At 40.7% G+C, this 15,420-nt stretch overlaps 1 protein-coding gene across 3 annotated transcripts in view; it reads left to right on the forward strand.

The window, feature by feature from the left end:
• The window catches only part of PLCB1 (phospholipase C beta 1), a 2,173,917-nt gene extending 2,159,885 nt beyond the window's left edge, over nt 1-14,032 (forward strand). The window contains exon 32 of one of the 3 annotated variants that reach the window (XM_085612648.1): nt 11,226-14,032. In XM_085612648.1, the coding sequence (XP_085468774.1) occupies nt 11,226-11,450 (225 nt within the window). In that variant the 3' untranslated portion in view covers nt 11,451-14,032. Of the gene's footprint in view, nt 1-11,219 lie in introns of all 3 variants that reach the window. The other 2 variants (XM_085612647.1, XM_085612649.1) reach the window with 2 other exon arrangements.
• The last annotated feature ends 1,388 nt before the right edge of the window (nt 14,033-15,420 follow it).

Consider the following 15,420-nt stretch of genomic DNA (forward strand, 5'->3'; position numbering starts at 1 on the left):
AAGCAGGAAACATTATAGCAGTCAAATAATCGTGCCTTACATGTTTCTAATCATTTCTTCTTCAGAGGCTTTTAGATGAAAATGGTACGCAGGCATTCCCCCACATCCTTAAATGCTCGATGCCACGCCCCTCCTGAAAGCAGTCGCAAACACACCTTCCGCCTATTACCAAGGCCCTTGAAGCGATAAAAAAAACGCACCCTAACCTTGTTTATCTCTTAGATTTTACACCTGGTAGAAACCTGACTTACCCATTATAGTCAATGGGAGGTGAATTCTACGGATAAGTACTCACATGCCTATTAGCAAGATTTCCATTAGCGATGGGATTTTTATCGCTGGATATCTCACGTTTTTGTTGGGATTCACCGCTATCGCTGGATTTAATATCGCCTTTGAGATAAACGTTGATGATAACGCGTTATCTCTGCGATAAAATCCAGCAATAGCCGGCAATTAAACAAACAGCGCTAAGCGCACTTTGCGATAATTATCGCAAGTCCTTGCTAATATGCCCCTAAGTGTTTTGCACTCTTCTGTCATTGAGCTATATGTGGGCTTCATTTGGGTTCTTTTGTGCTATATTTAGGCTCTTTTGTCTCTGATGGCCATCTTGGGAGACTTATTTGTTATGAATCTCCCTAATATCCTCATTTACTGCAGTACCCTCAGTAAAAAATGCTTTCAGATAGTGTGAATTTACAGAAAACATGCACTCATTTTAGCTTTTGGAGCACCTTCCATTACCTCTATAGGAAAATTGTGAGAAAACTGTTTTCTCTCAAAGAGGATTCATGAAATCCCAGCAGAAAGCTTTTCCACAAGGTAAAATCACCTTAGAACACACCACAATTCCTAAACTTAGTATGCTACCATCAACAAAAAATGTATATTGTAACTAAAATCTGTTATTACCCTTTAGATGTTCTCCTTTTTGTGACCCTCAAAACCTGTTGTTCACTAGAATGCATTTTAATGGGGTGCTATCATGAATATTGGTCCCGAGATGGCTGCCAACTCTTCCTGGTTGAAGTGTTGGCAGCCAGTCAGATCCCATCATGAAAACTGTGCCTCGGCTCCGCCCAGATGTACAAATTTGGATTACCTTTAATATCTTCAAAACTACTGAACGGTTTTAAACCAAGTAACAAAAAGCGTGATTTCCGGAAGAAAATCTACCTTTCTGCCAAATGTGGTGTAATTGCCTCCAGCGGTTCAGGCTGCAGGTGTGTCTAAAGACTCTATGGGAATTAACGTGGAAAATTCTCTTTTTTTGACCCCTCTTTTTTCTCAGCCCCCGCTTGATGGATCACCCCGAAGCTTCCCATGCACAGCTAGAATCAATAGGGAACTTTTCGGGGGAAAATTTTGTGAAGGTTCGTCTAATAGCACCAAGGATACAGGCAATTAAAAAAATGCTTTTCCTAAGGATACGTCGGGCCCGATTCACAGAACTAACTTAAGACAAAATCCTAAACTTACTACCATTTTGGTATTCACAGAAGGCACTTACTCATTTTGGTATTCACAGAAGGCACTTACTCATTTTGGTATTCACAGAAGTTAGGAGTCCTAACTTTAGGACTCCTAAATGCCTTCTGTGAATACCGAAAGTCTTAAAATTAGGATTTTTTTCAGTTTAGTAGTAGTATAGTTAGGACTCCTAACTTTAGGACTCCTAAATGCCTTCTGTGAATACCGAAAGTCTTAAAATTAGGATTTTTCTCAATTTAGTGGTAGTAAAGTTAGGACTCCTAACTTTAGGACTCCTAAATGCCTTCTGTGAATACCGAAAGCCTTGATGTTAGGATTTTTCTCAGTTTAGTAGTAGTATAGTTAGGACTCCTAACTTTAGGACTCCTAAATGCCTTCTGTGAATACTGAAAGTCTTAAAATTAGGATTTTTCTCAATTTAGTAGTAGTAAAGTTAGGAGTCCTAACTTTAGGACTCCTAAATGCCTTTAGTGAATACCAAAAGCCTTAAAATTAAGATTTTTCTCAGTTTAGTAGTAGTACAGTTAGGAGTCCTAACTTTAGGACTTCTAAACTGAGAAAAATCCTAATTTTGAGACTTTCGGTATTCACAGAAGGCATTTAGGAGTCCTAAAGTTAGGACTCCTAACTTCTGTGAATACCGAAGTGATTAAGTGTCTTCAGTGAATACCAAAATGAGTAAGTGCCTTCTGTGAATACGAAAATGGTTGTAAGTTTAGGATTTTGTCTTAAGTTAGTTCTGTGAATCGGGCCCATGGATTTTAGGCCTGGGCTAAAATTCCGTTCCGCTCGCGGAAATTGCGATAATTTGACATTTTCGCGTTCCGCAGAGAGCGCGAAAATGTCAAAATTTCCGCAATCCGCATTTTACCGGAAAATTTTTGCTTGCTCGCGCTGTAAAATAATACATTCTCGCGTGCGCTCGATCACCTTACCTGAATCTCCGTGTTCGCCGACAAGTTTTCCCGATCCGGTCGCGTTCTCCATGAGATGTTGGATTGTTGGTAGCCATTTGCGCTATCTCGCGACAGTTCGCGCCCGCAGTAACGTCATGCATCGCGCGATCACGTCTTTCTTCTCGCGATCATGCACTGCGAGACAAGTGAAAACAAGATGGCCGCGCCGGCAATCAACCGCATGGGTAAGTTGGCGAGCCGTGACCACGCAGAAAATACCGCAAACGGGCGGGAAAAAAACTTCCGCATCTTCGCGATATTTCCGCTTGTTTGCGGAGATTTTGAAAATTTTCGCGATAATTTGCAAAAGTGAATTTCGCAAATTCCGCCCACCCAATAAAGCAAAAGGCACTTCCTTCAACCAACATTTTTCTCTCTGCCAAATTTCATGTAAGCCCATTCAGCAGATCGGGCTGTAGTTGTGCCTAAAGGTTCTTATGGGAATCAACATTACAAATGCACCCTTATTTTGTGCCCCAAATTCTCTGTCACCACTGCACAGATCACCCCCAAACTTTACCATTGTGACACTTTTTTGGCAAAATGTCATGCACATTGGTCAAACGACGCCAAAGTTATAGCCAAGTCAAAAAATGCTTTTCCTATGAAAACTAGGTCCTAACTATAACTACCTACTGGCGACCGCCAGTAGGCAATATATGTATACATACGTATATATGTAATATATATATATATGTGTGCATGTATGTATATATATGAAACCAGGATCCCGGTGAACGACCACGCCGGGTCAAACAAGGGCACAGACTCCAGTTGAAGATGTGATAAATCGTTTATTCCATTAACATGTCATGATAACGCGTTTTGACCACAAGCCTGTGGTCTTGATCACATAGTAGTGAAAATGTCACCGAAAAAGGGGGGAACTGGCAGTTCAGCACATAAATACCTGGCCCCCGTGGGGGAGTATCCAGGAAAATCTGACAGTTGTATGGGAGCGCATCAAAAAGCTAAGATTAGGAGTACATTGTGCTGTAGCATAACTCGAGCACAGAGTGTGTGTGTGTTAGGACCAACATATACTTGTCTGTGAGTGTTTTGCCAATTCCTCAAGGAGGCCAATGCTGTGCTGTATGTCAGTGCAGTTCGGTGAAATCATAGAGGAGTAAAACTGAGCTAAAGTGAAAGGGGCAGAAAAAGTGAGGTGCCGAGGTGTTGTGTATGTAAAAGCTAATATAACCTTAGATAGGCTAAACTGGTGCTGTGAGTTAAAAATATCCAAAGAATAGGGAATTATGATATGGAGGGAATAAAAATGACAAGCAAATAGAAGTCAGCCGACCTCTAAAGTAAAATTAAATGCCATAACAGCGAAGATTCTAAGGGATAGAACACGCAATTTGGATGTAACTAGTGCAAGGTAACCTAAATATGTGCTATGAGACACTGGTGTGTAAAATATTCTACATAAACCAATGAATCTGAGGTGATGAGAACCAAATATGGAACATAATGCATACAATACCAAAAGAATATGCACAGGTAACAGGTTTGTGATAGAACTGACGTGACTGGAGCAGGAATTGTAGGAAATTGTATAAATCTTCACTAAGATTAAGACCTGCCGGGGCCTTGGTGTTTAGTTCTATTCTGTATCTAGACTCCAGTTGCCGTAACAGTTTTTTCCCTGTTGCCACCCCGTCTGAGTGGTGGAATACTATCAATTACACAGTATTTAAAGTGGTCCAAGTTGTTCTAATGCGTTTCTTTAACCCGTTGACCGCGGCGCAAATTACACCACGGTGCGGGTGAAATAATGAGTGGGCGGGGTTCGGACGGCCCCCGGCCATCCTCTGCACATGCCCACTGTGATGTCGGACGGCCGGGGGCCATCCGATGCATGCAAGGGGTTAAAGTGCCTGGCAACCGGGTATGTCGGGTCACTGTTGACTATCACCCTGATGCGTTGCAAATCCGTAGATGTACCTGGAGCTTTGTGCTTCCCACGTACCTGAGGCCACAACTACATGTGAGGATGTAAACTGCAAATTCAGTTCTACATGTCAGCTTTTGTTGAATGACTATGGGTTTGTTCCTGAATTGTGCTGTGATTTAGTAGGTGTTGATGCCAAATCTACATGCCCTGCAGCTGCTGCACTTGAAAAACCCTTTGACGCCTGATAGCCAGTTAGTTGTAGTGGTGATCGCAGGGCTATTTCTGACTATGGCATCCTGCATGGAACTAGCTCTCCTGTAGGTGATGTCAAGTATGGAATTGGCCTTGATGATGGCTGCAGTGATGGTCTTCTCCGTGTACCCTCTGGCCTTAAACCTCATGTGTGACTCAGTTTGGCATCTGATTAGGTCCGTGGGGTTGCTACAAATTGGGCGCAAATGCAGCATTTCCCCATACGGAATGCTGGCAGTAAGATGTTTAGGGTGGAAGCTGGTGGCGTGGAGAGTGGAATTGCCTGCTGTGGTTTTTCTATGGAGGGTAGAATGTAATGTGTTGTCAGTGACATACAGTCTTACATCTAGAAAATCAAACGGTTATATATTACTCATGGTGGCATTGAACTCCAAATTATAATCATTGCAATTAATTTCATCAATGAAAGATTTAACGCTATCAATGGAGCCATTCCATATCACAAAAATATCATCTATGTAGCGTAGCCAGCCAAGGATGTGATTAGACCAAGCTTCCGAGTGTGTTGCCCGAAGGACCCGCTCCTCCTACCAGCCCACATGGAGACATGCGTAGCTGGGGGAGAAGCAAGCTCCCATGCTAATCTCCCTAAGCTGCTGGTAAACCTTGTTGTTAAACATGAAAAAGTTGTGCTGTAGGCACCACTCAATAAGGAAAATGATAAGTTCATTGTGTTTATAACAACTGATATGTCTTTTCGCCAGGAATTGTTGACATGCTTGTAGTCCATCGCGATGGTGTACGCTGGTGTAGAGCGATGTTATGTCTAGAGACATCAGGACACAGTTTGGGGACCACAGTACTTTCTTGATTTTGAGAAGAAAGTCACTGGTGTCTCTTAAGTAAGTGGGTAGGTTAGTGACATGCTCTTGAAGGAAGTAGTCCACATATTTGGAGATGTTTTTGCAAAGGCTTTTCCGTGCCGAGATGATTGGGCGCCCAGGCACAGGTGATGTTCCTTTGTGAACCTTTTGAAGAAAATATAATAAGGGGAGAACAGGAAATTCGTTGTTCAGGAAATTGAACTCCTCTTTACTGAGAGTGCCCTGTGTCCTGTAGTTGTTAAGATGTTTCTTTAGTTCCTACCCACTAGCAATTACTTCCTTCATGGTGGTCAGCCTGTAGAAAGTGGCATCGTTCAAATTTTTGTTTGCTTCCTCCATGTACATCTTCCTCGGCCATAAGACGGTGTTCCCGCCCTTGCCTGATTTGTTGATGATGACATCAGACCTCTCTTTTAACATTTTCATGAGGTCCATATATTTTTTGTATTTGAAGTTGTTTTTTTCGTTTGGTGCGTGTATTGCGCTTGTGGAGGTTTTTAACCTCCTCAAAGATAACATCATTGTAGATGTCGATGACATCCCTGGGCATGATGGGCATGAATGTGGAAGCTGGCCGAAATGGACTGGTGATTTTGGTAGTGGTTTCGATGCCGGTGTTGTGAAGCAACTGCTGTGTTGAGGCATTGTCAGTAGGAGATTCAAGCTCAGCCATGGTGCGTATGGTTGAAATGTCTGATACCACAAGATTGTCCTCAGTGTGAGCAATATTGCCAGTGTCGGTAGTAGGAGGATTATTGGCATGTTTCTGTTTAAAGAATCTGATCAGTTTGAGTTTACGAATAAAGTTGAAAATGTCAATTCTGGTGGTCGTATAATCAAAACTGCGTTCTGGGCAGTAGGTCAAGCCCAAGGAGAGGAGTTGTGTTTCAGCACCGGTTAGTGTTACGTCATCCATTATTTGCATCTCCAATTGCCTCTTTCTTTGTTGTAATTTCCTTTTTGATTTCCTCCGCTTTCTACGCTCGCGTCTTCTGCAGTTGAGCCTTGTTTGGTTTTCTTGGTGCTCTCAGGCGCAATGTTAGGCTCCTGTCTTGAACTAAAAAACCCAGCTCCTCTGTTAGGCTGAAATTGTTGCGTTGTCTGGGGTCATTGCTGCTTATGCTACCACCGTCTTCCCACTCCGTTCTGGTTCCGATGGCCGAACTCAGATCGGATGTAGAGGCAGAGTCCACTTCCTCATGGGTCAGAGCCTTATCTGTTGTTTGTGTGGTAAGTTTCGCCGATTTGTTGAGTTTCTGTCTTTTTGCAGAATCAAACTTCCTTGTGAATGTGATGATCTGGACACATTCATAATCCGACTTGTCTCTTGCAAATTTAAATGCCTCACGGGTTTTTATTGTTTCTTCATGTTTTTTAGTTTTGTTATGATTTCTTCTCGACCTTTGTTGATTAACTCCTTCTGATCTGAGCTGTCAAGCTCGCCGTTGATTTTATCGATTTCTTATTGCAATTCATTGCGATTGATGTCAGCCTACTTGTCGAGGATTACTACTAGACGCATGGAGGCTTCTAGGTTGCTGTCTGCCCACTCTTTGATCATGAGTGGGTTGGGGTTGTCAAAGCTGGGCACTATCATGATTCTAAGGTCTCGCGGAATGCGGCCCACATCCCGGTATTTTTGCAAAGACTTGCATTCCCACCACTTGGTTAATTCATTGCGCATTAGTTTCTCCAGGTTTTTGAGTTTTGTTTTGATGTCGCTGTTGGGAGCCCCTTCAGATGCGGTGGCTCGTTGTACGTTGTGAAACAACGCATCGACTGCTGCTTCCCTTCCCCGCAGCGCTTTGACATGTTGACTTGATGCAGATATTTGTTGTTGCTGTCAATATTGCCTGTATCAACACCAATGTTATAAGGCAGCCAATCTTGTGACCTCTTTAATGTATATCTATGTATATATTTATATAAATAGATATATATATATATAAATATGTATACACACACACACATATATACAATGGACCTTTTGTTGTTGCCTTATTATGATGCAGTCACTCTTTTCACGAAACCTCACAGCGTTATAATGACTCTAAAGGCACTTTGATGGTAAAAAGACAGCAGAAATATAGGAACGAAACTGGCTGTGGTAGCCTCAGATATGTAACTGCTTTTAAACAGCAAGCAATCATTTAAGTGCTACTTACGTGGAAACAAGTGTTCACCAGCTAATCATTATGGTCAAATAAACTGCCTGATTTATTAGAGTGCAAGACAAAGAACAATTCTCTTGATCAAACACATAATTCAATGAGAGGCTTTAAGTATAGCATAGATTATGAGTCCTTGTACATTTACTGCTCTCCATTTGGACACCAATTTAGGGCAACAATAAATAAATCTCAGACTATTTCAATGACATCATCTCTTGTATTCGGGCCACGCATTCTTCATTTAAACGGAAGGCATGCAGATTCCTTAAATACTTTAAACTTTACACTACGCAATATTTTTTATACATTTTTCAGAAACACGCTTTTGCTTCATGGCTATTTGGAAGAAATACAAAGTTATCAAGATGTTCGTGTCAACATTGCCAAGTACAATAATACTTATTTTTACACTCGTATTCTGGTCCTTTCTGTTTTGCATTCGGCATTTTAAATGCAGGATTACAAGCACCTGAATGCAAGATAAAACCAAACTTGGCTAGAAATCTCACACGCTGCATATGAGTGCATGACGCTCAAATTATCCTTTGTGACTAGGAATACCAAGGATACTTTCCTATTCATGGCCACCCTGTACAGGGGGCTTGGCAACATCTCTAGTGGTTCAGTTATGATATTTTGCAACGGGGAAACTAGGGGGCATATCAGCAACAGACGGCGATAAATATCGCAAAGCGCTCTTAGCGTTTTTATATTTATCGCCGTCTATCGCTGTAAGTTACCGCCCGGGTAACGCGTTTTTAACAACGCGTTATTCCAGGGCGATACATTTTACATCAAAAGTGGCGTTATGTGGGAATATTGCTTTTAAACCAGCAATATTCCCACAGCGATAGAAGAAACATTGATGATAAGGAGATGTGGATTCAGCCACTGAATCCACCTCCCATGTCATAGATAGGGTAGTCATGAAAAATAGCAGACTTAAAATACCAGTGATAACAGCGGTTAATGCTGTATTTTACATCGCTATGGGTGTCCTGGGCCGTATTGTAAATACGGAGTAGGGCAGTTAGAGATCATTTTCCCTTAGTTTTTGCAGGGAACGCCTACTTTGCATCTCATTAGAGATGCAAAGCGAGGCGTGAACTAAACAGGAGCTGATTCTAGGAAACAAGCGATAGCGTGTCCTTGTAAATATTGTGATATAATTATCACCGCTTTTCACCCGAAAACGGGCGCTAAAGTGGCGATAATTACATCGCCAGCCCTTGTTGATATGCCCCTAGGTTTTACTCCACTTATTCCAACGTGACCAAACGGTTTGATCCATAGCAAAATATTTATTAACACCGTCCTCTACCAAAGAATGTAGCTAAAATAGGCAATGTTCTATTCAGCCTAGTTCCAACACAGGCACCATTGTGCCATGATGCAAGGGTGCATACGTTTTTGTGCAGGAAAACCTTTCTGCAGAAAAAAATTATTCAAGGCTTATTGCTCTTTATATGTGTGCATGCAAAGAGGAAGTAATGAGGAGAAATAAATCTATTTCTCCTCATTCCAACAGCCTCAGGTATGTGCATCAATTCTGAGCAAACCCATGCTTACTGACTTTAGTGCATATGGGTTTGTGTCAACATACATGGGTGGATGCACAGAAATGCCCATAATCCAACCATGTTGTTATGTCTCCCTAACACAAAATAAAACAAGGCACATGTGCTGCCTTGCATTACGTGTGAGATAAAATCTCTTTCAAAGCCATGCAAATCTTAATTTGCAAGGCGTGGCGAATTTCCAGTATATATAGAGCCCTACACATAGGTATCAACATGCTATAGGGTGAACTGAGTGTTCTGTTCATTTAACACATTTGAATGATCAAGCAATGTTCACAGGAAACAAACAAAGTTGATGACTTAGTCTATCTTTTATTGCACATAATGTGCAAAGATCTCATACAACCAGCATATTTTGTTCATATTTGATAAACCTTCTCAAGACTGGAAACTGTAGAAGTAATTACTGTATTTCATAATGTGTTGAAAATCAATCCAGTGTGCCAATAATATTACAACCAATGCAAGAAATGACCATTAACAGACCTCATCTTCACTCACATGTAAGCTTTGTGAGTGCACACCCTTTAGACGTGACAGGTTTCCCCAGAGCTACAAACAAAAGATCACAGGGAAGTTTTCTACATTTTTGTTGTCTCTTCTGCTACATAATTGGTGTCCACAGAACCATTCTTGTCTCAGGTCCATCTAGAGAGTTAATCATCAATGTGGTTCATGAGTGTATGCAGAAATATCTCAACAATGTTGCATTGATGAGCATGTACTTCCAATCCATGGTTAATTTAAGAGAGGGTTGCTGCTGGGATTTCAAGAAGCTTCCAGTCACATTACAGGAAATCTTGTGCCATGTTAAAATGCTTTTCATGGCTGCAATGGAAAAGTCATGGTGGCACAAAAAAACGACAGCACTGCACAGGCAGTTATACCTTCCACCCTTCTCCCAGTGGGCCTGTTTCTCCCAGCTATTGGCCACTGTCACCTCTGCCGGCTATAGGGTCCTGAAATGTAGTGGAGGCTGATGTACCAATGAAAGATATTGACCTTTTTACTTTTACCTGAGTTAGTATATTTGCATTTTGCATGCTTGTGTGAACAAGTGCCACATATAAGGTGTCTTCTGTGCAATCACAGGTATTCCAGCATAGAATGGATGCTTCTCTCCATGTTAACTTTCTTGAAGCTCTTTTGTCTCCCATGATACTAATACTGACTAATTACCCACATGATTCTTTGATGCCTGCTTCAATACTGTTTACACTAAGAGCCGGAAACACAAGCCTCCGCATTCGTGGTGGAGGCCCCGCAGTCAGGTTAGGGACTACCCACTCAGGGCAGAATCTCCACAATGAGAATTCTCATTGCAGAGATTCCACTCTGAGGGCGGAGACTTCCCCTTGACTGCAGGGCCTCCGACATGAGTGCGACACCCTTTGTTGATCAGGCCCTAAGTTTATGTTTGGGTTTTTGTAGAGCGCATGGCTAGGTGAGAGAGTTGCTGGTGAGGGTACGAGTTTGGACAGCTGTTGTGGGAACAGCCATGCCTTAAGCTTTTCCCTGAAGCTTGTTTCTTTTTCAAGCAATCTCAGCTCACGGGGCATCGAGTTCCACAGCTTCGGGACCAGGTGTAAAAATGATCTGTCTCCCCATCTTGATCTCTTAGTTCTAACGTTCCCATGCTATGGGCTTTTGGGGACCTAAGACATCTTGTCGTTATGTATGGGGAGATGAGGTCTCTGATTTTAGGCAGGCTCCTGCCATTCATTTCTTTGTGAGCCAAGCAGCGAGATTAGTTGCGTACTATAATGTAAATTATGTAATGAAACTGTAAACATTGATATAATTTGATGGAAATAAGATGTTAATACAATTAAAAACTGTAGACACCCGTATTATATTTTGCTTTCTTCAACATTGGATGCATGTGTTGCATGGAATCCAACAGATTTCACAATATATGTCAATTAAAGCAGATCATTGTGAGAAGTTCCCTAAAAGCAATGAGTCTTTTAGGTCATTAATGTGGTGAAAATGGCAGTTTCTTTACTTTGTGATCTTTCTTCCAGTTTCAGGTGGAACTCGATCAAGAATATCAGGACAAATTCAAAAGGCTGCCCATGGAAATTCAAGAGTTCGTGCAAGAGACCATGAAAGGGAAGTTCAGCGAGGACGGAGATCACAGCTCGGCCACATCCTCCTTGGCGCCTGATAGCGGCAAACTGAACCACAAGCCTCTCTCAAATGAGGTCGAAGCAGAGGCAGACAGCGCTGAGAAAGGATTTGACACCTCGCTTTAATGGTCTCCGCCCTGCCGCAGATGCGTTGTGTTTTTTTTTCTTTATTTGTAATGCCGGGGTCACCGACTGCCAAGCGCATGCCCACAAACTTTACTGCTGTCATCGAAGGTGCCATCGAACAGCTTCTGATTGCTGGATGCATGCAGGACTATTCTGGGGCTTTTGAAGAAGAGAGACCCCTTTTCTTCCCAAAGTGTTACACAGAAATGATCTCTGATCGAAACATTATTGTTGATGTCATATAGAGATTTAGTGTGGCACAAATTTCTTTGGGACATTGAACCGAAGCGATGTTGTGTTGTTGTTCCTTAGCAAAGTGAAACAACTAGCTTCCAAGCTCTGTGCACTGCTACGACTCTGTGATGGAGAGCCTTGTGTTGCAAAGGGAAGGCTGTGCAGACAGAGCAGTGCAATTGAAATGCATTGTAACTTGCCTTGGCAATACGTGTTTTATACTTTCTAAACGCACCTCAACAGTTGCGTTATCATTCTCTGTCTGTGGTGACATATTCAACTCTTCCCAAGCACTGGAGGCTTGCGGTTTTTGATATTGCGTGTATTGTATTGATAGAACTAACTTTATTTGCTGCTGAACATGTCTCTTGTTGAACCATGGTGAGTGAGTCTTACGTGGTGGGGAAGGTGTAAGTGGGCAGGTGTCTTAGAAATCATATTGTGTGTAGTTGTGTGTCCATACACCATATGTGCACACATAACATATACACATATTCACATATTAGAAGTTTGCCTGGTCATAGCAAGAAGCAAATAGTTTTCAGGGATGCATGCATAGAATACTTTTATGGTTTTTAAATCTGGGTTTAGACTTCACATATCTGTACTGATAGAAGAAAAAACAAATCTTACAGAAATGTTTTTTGTGAAACTAGTGTTGTACATTGAAGTAGTTTTAGGTGATAACGCTGATACATATTTTGCAGGCTCAAAGTATTGATTTTAAGTACCATATTTTATGTTCCACTTTAACTACATAAACCTATATAGCAGGAATCTGCTACAGTGTTGAAGCTTTAGAATGATCTTCCAATGACTTCCGAATGAGGTGTAGCATGCCAAGGGTTCTTCTTAAAATAAAAAAAACAATGCATTATGTTGAGAATGCAACTAGTAACTCCTTCAATAAAAAAATAATCACAATTTCCCATAGTCATTGTGATATTCATGAGAATAACAGTATAGCATACTCAACAATGGTGTAATTGGAAAAGCAAAGCATTGTGAGAGACTCATTTGCAACCTCTGAAAAAGAGCCTGCAGTTTCACCATAAAAAATGAGTGATCGTGACAATTAACATGATCCAAGCACTAAAGGATGGCACTTAAACTGAGATTTATTTTTAACTTGACTCTCATCTACCATAGCAGGGCATTCTAAAATGTAATAAGCAACCTTTAACTTCATTGCATTTCTGTCCCTCAGGATCGTAGTATTTTAACATAACTTATTTTATTTAAATGTAAGCAATAAATAGATCAATTTAATGTTGTACATGCATGTAATAGACTAAAGCGTCGGAAAACAGTGTTTGATATTGTTTCCCCTGGAATTAAAATGGTGGGTGCTGATCTGGGAGAAGCTGAAATTGAAACCATTTTAGATCATACAGCATGCCAACTGAGTTCCTATAGAGCAAAAACTTGTTTCTCGCTCGCGTTGTGTAGAATTCATGTGTGCAGTTTGATGGTCAATGAAGGAATCTAAATGGAACATGAGTGGCCAAAATGCACTACTGGCGTAAAAGCAGCAAATGAGACAGTCTACACTTTGAAAAAGCCTGTGTGCACCGTTCAGTGATCAAAAGGAAAAGATGGAATAATACAGTGATACAACACAGTTCAAAGCAGACACTTTAGTCCTCAAACAGACTAATGCAAATGCAACCTACTTTTTATTTATACAAATATTGTTATATTAATTTGAGGGTGTACAGTACGTAACCTTATCAACTGTAGTCATTTGACAATATGTTTGTATTTGACCATTAACTGTACTCACATTTTTATATTTGTACAATCCTACCTTTTACAGTTGTTCGGTAGAAAGTGTAATAACATTTCATTGATCCGACTTTTACAGTGAAGATGCAGATTTCATTGGGTCATATAAATAGTACTTGAACTACATTAAAAAATAAAGAAAGGTCCTCTATGATGTGCACGTTTTGTGCCTTTCGTGTATTTGCCATGTCTCTTAATGATTGTCTGAATTGCCGTACAGTGGACATATTTTGTTGTGTAATATTGTAATATTAAGTTTTCTGTTGCGTCTACATTGCATTCTGCTGAGAATAGCTTGGCTCACACTGTGTAAATATAGTTTTAAAAAATCTCATTAAAATACTGGACATTTTAAGTATTACATATTCACTGTGTTTCTAATTACTGTTCATAAAATAGCTCAGACTCATTATATGGTAACTAAAAGCTACATCCTCTGCAGTTCTGCATGATTTAAAGCCAGTGTTCCTCTTGTCTCTGTGTACTATTTTGTTTTTTAATGGCTTGATGTTCGTGGATTGACCTTATAGAACAGAGCATAAAACATAGTTTCTAAGTTACAATGCTGTTTTCTTTTTTTAAATCAATCTATACTGATTTTAAATCCAGACAGTTTGGAGAAGGGTGCACAGTCTATGCAAGTTTGTGGTATGATGTTTCTTCCACTTGTAATTTCAGGTGATTTCTTCACAGATTCAAAGGAGAAATAAAAAATAAATATGTTCACAATCCCCAAAAATCTTTTTTACAGTAATTTGATTGGCTCTCATGACATACAAGAACAGAATCTGTGGCACAATGATCGGAAGGTAAACTCCACCCACTAGAGACCATATTCCTCTGCTGTTGACCTGAAAAGCACCCTTAGTAGGACTTCAGCTAACATGCTTACTTCTTCAACAGTTGTTTTTCTTCCTCAGTTATCTTATCTCATTGTATTACTTCTCTTCTTACTTCCTGTTCTGTATGCATGCTCTTTCATTCCTTTTTCTGCCATTGTTGGCGTTTACTAAGACTACATACTCCCAGAACCTAACCAATCTTCCCCGCTCCTTACTCCTCCTCAATCCAATTTACTAACTGCGCCATTCTTTTAAGATCTTGCTCTCTGCTACTTTCCTGTCTTTTTGGCTTTCTTCACTATATTCCTCCTATACATTTTCTTCCCATGATATGGGTTTCTTTCTTTCATAGATGGGTTTAAGCTCCTTCTCATAAATGCCCCTTGCCCCACTCTGCTGTCTCCTCTCACTCTCTCCTCACACATCTGTCATTTCCTCTTGCTCCTTTGCTTTTGCTACTTCATACTAAATGAAAGACAAGCATCCACTTTCGTCCTCATTCTCCTTGATACATTTCTGATTCTTCTCTTCTCTTCAAACACAATGCTCTAAACTTAATTTTTCTGCCTACACTGATACTGGGGAGGTTAGTGCATAATTGCTAAGCCATAGTAAGCAACAAAGAGAGCATTATTATTTTGTTGATTTCTAATTACTCCACGCACAGCTTTGAATATTTGTGCATAGAAATTACATTTGTTAGACCTTGCATACTTTGCCTAGTTTTCTCCATAGCTTATTGCCTTCAACCATCCTGTGTTGCTGACTTCGTTTTTGCTGGTATTAGGACTCTGCACACTTTACCATTGCTAACCAGTGCTAAAGTGCTTGTGCTCTCTCATTCCAACAGGCTAGAATTGGCTTATACCCAGTTGGCATACTTAATTTATCTAAAAGTCCCTAGTAAAGTGGCACTGCTTTTCCCGAAGCCCTGCAGATTAAATGCTACTAGTGGAACTGCAGCTCTAATGTGCCATCCACTTAAGTAGCCCTTTAAACATATCCCAGGTCTGCCATTGCAGGCTACGTATGCAGTTTATACTGCCATTTCAACCTGGGAAAATATACCTTTTGCCAGGCGCAAACCTTTCTTTTTAATACATATATGT

This window comes from Triturus cristatus, chromosome 6 (genome assembly GCF_964204655.1).
Source record: "Triturus cristatus chromosome 6, aTriCri1.1, whole genome shotgun sequence".
NCBI lineage: Eukaryota > Metazoa > Chordata > Amphibia > Caudata > Salamandridae > Triturus > Triturus cristatus.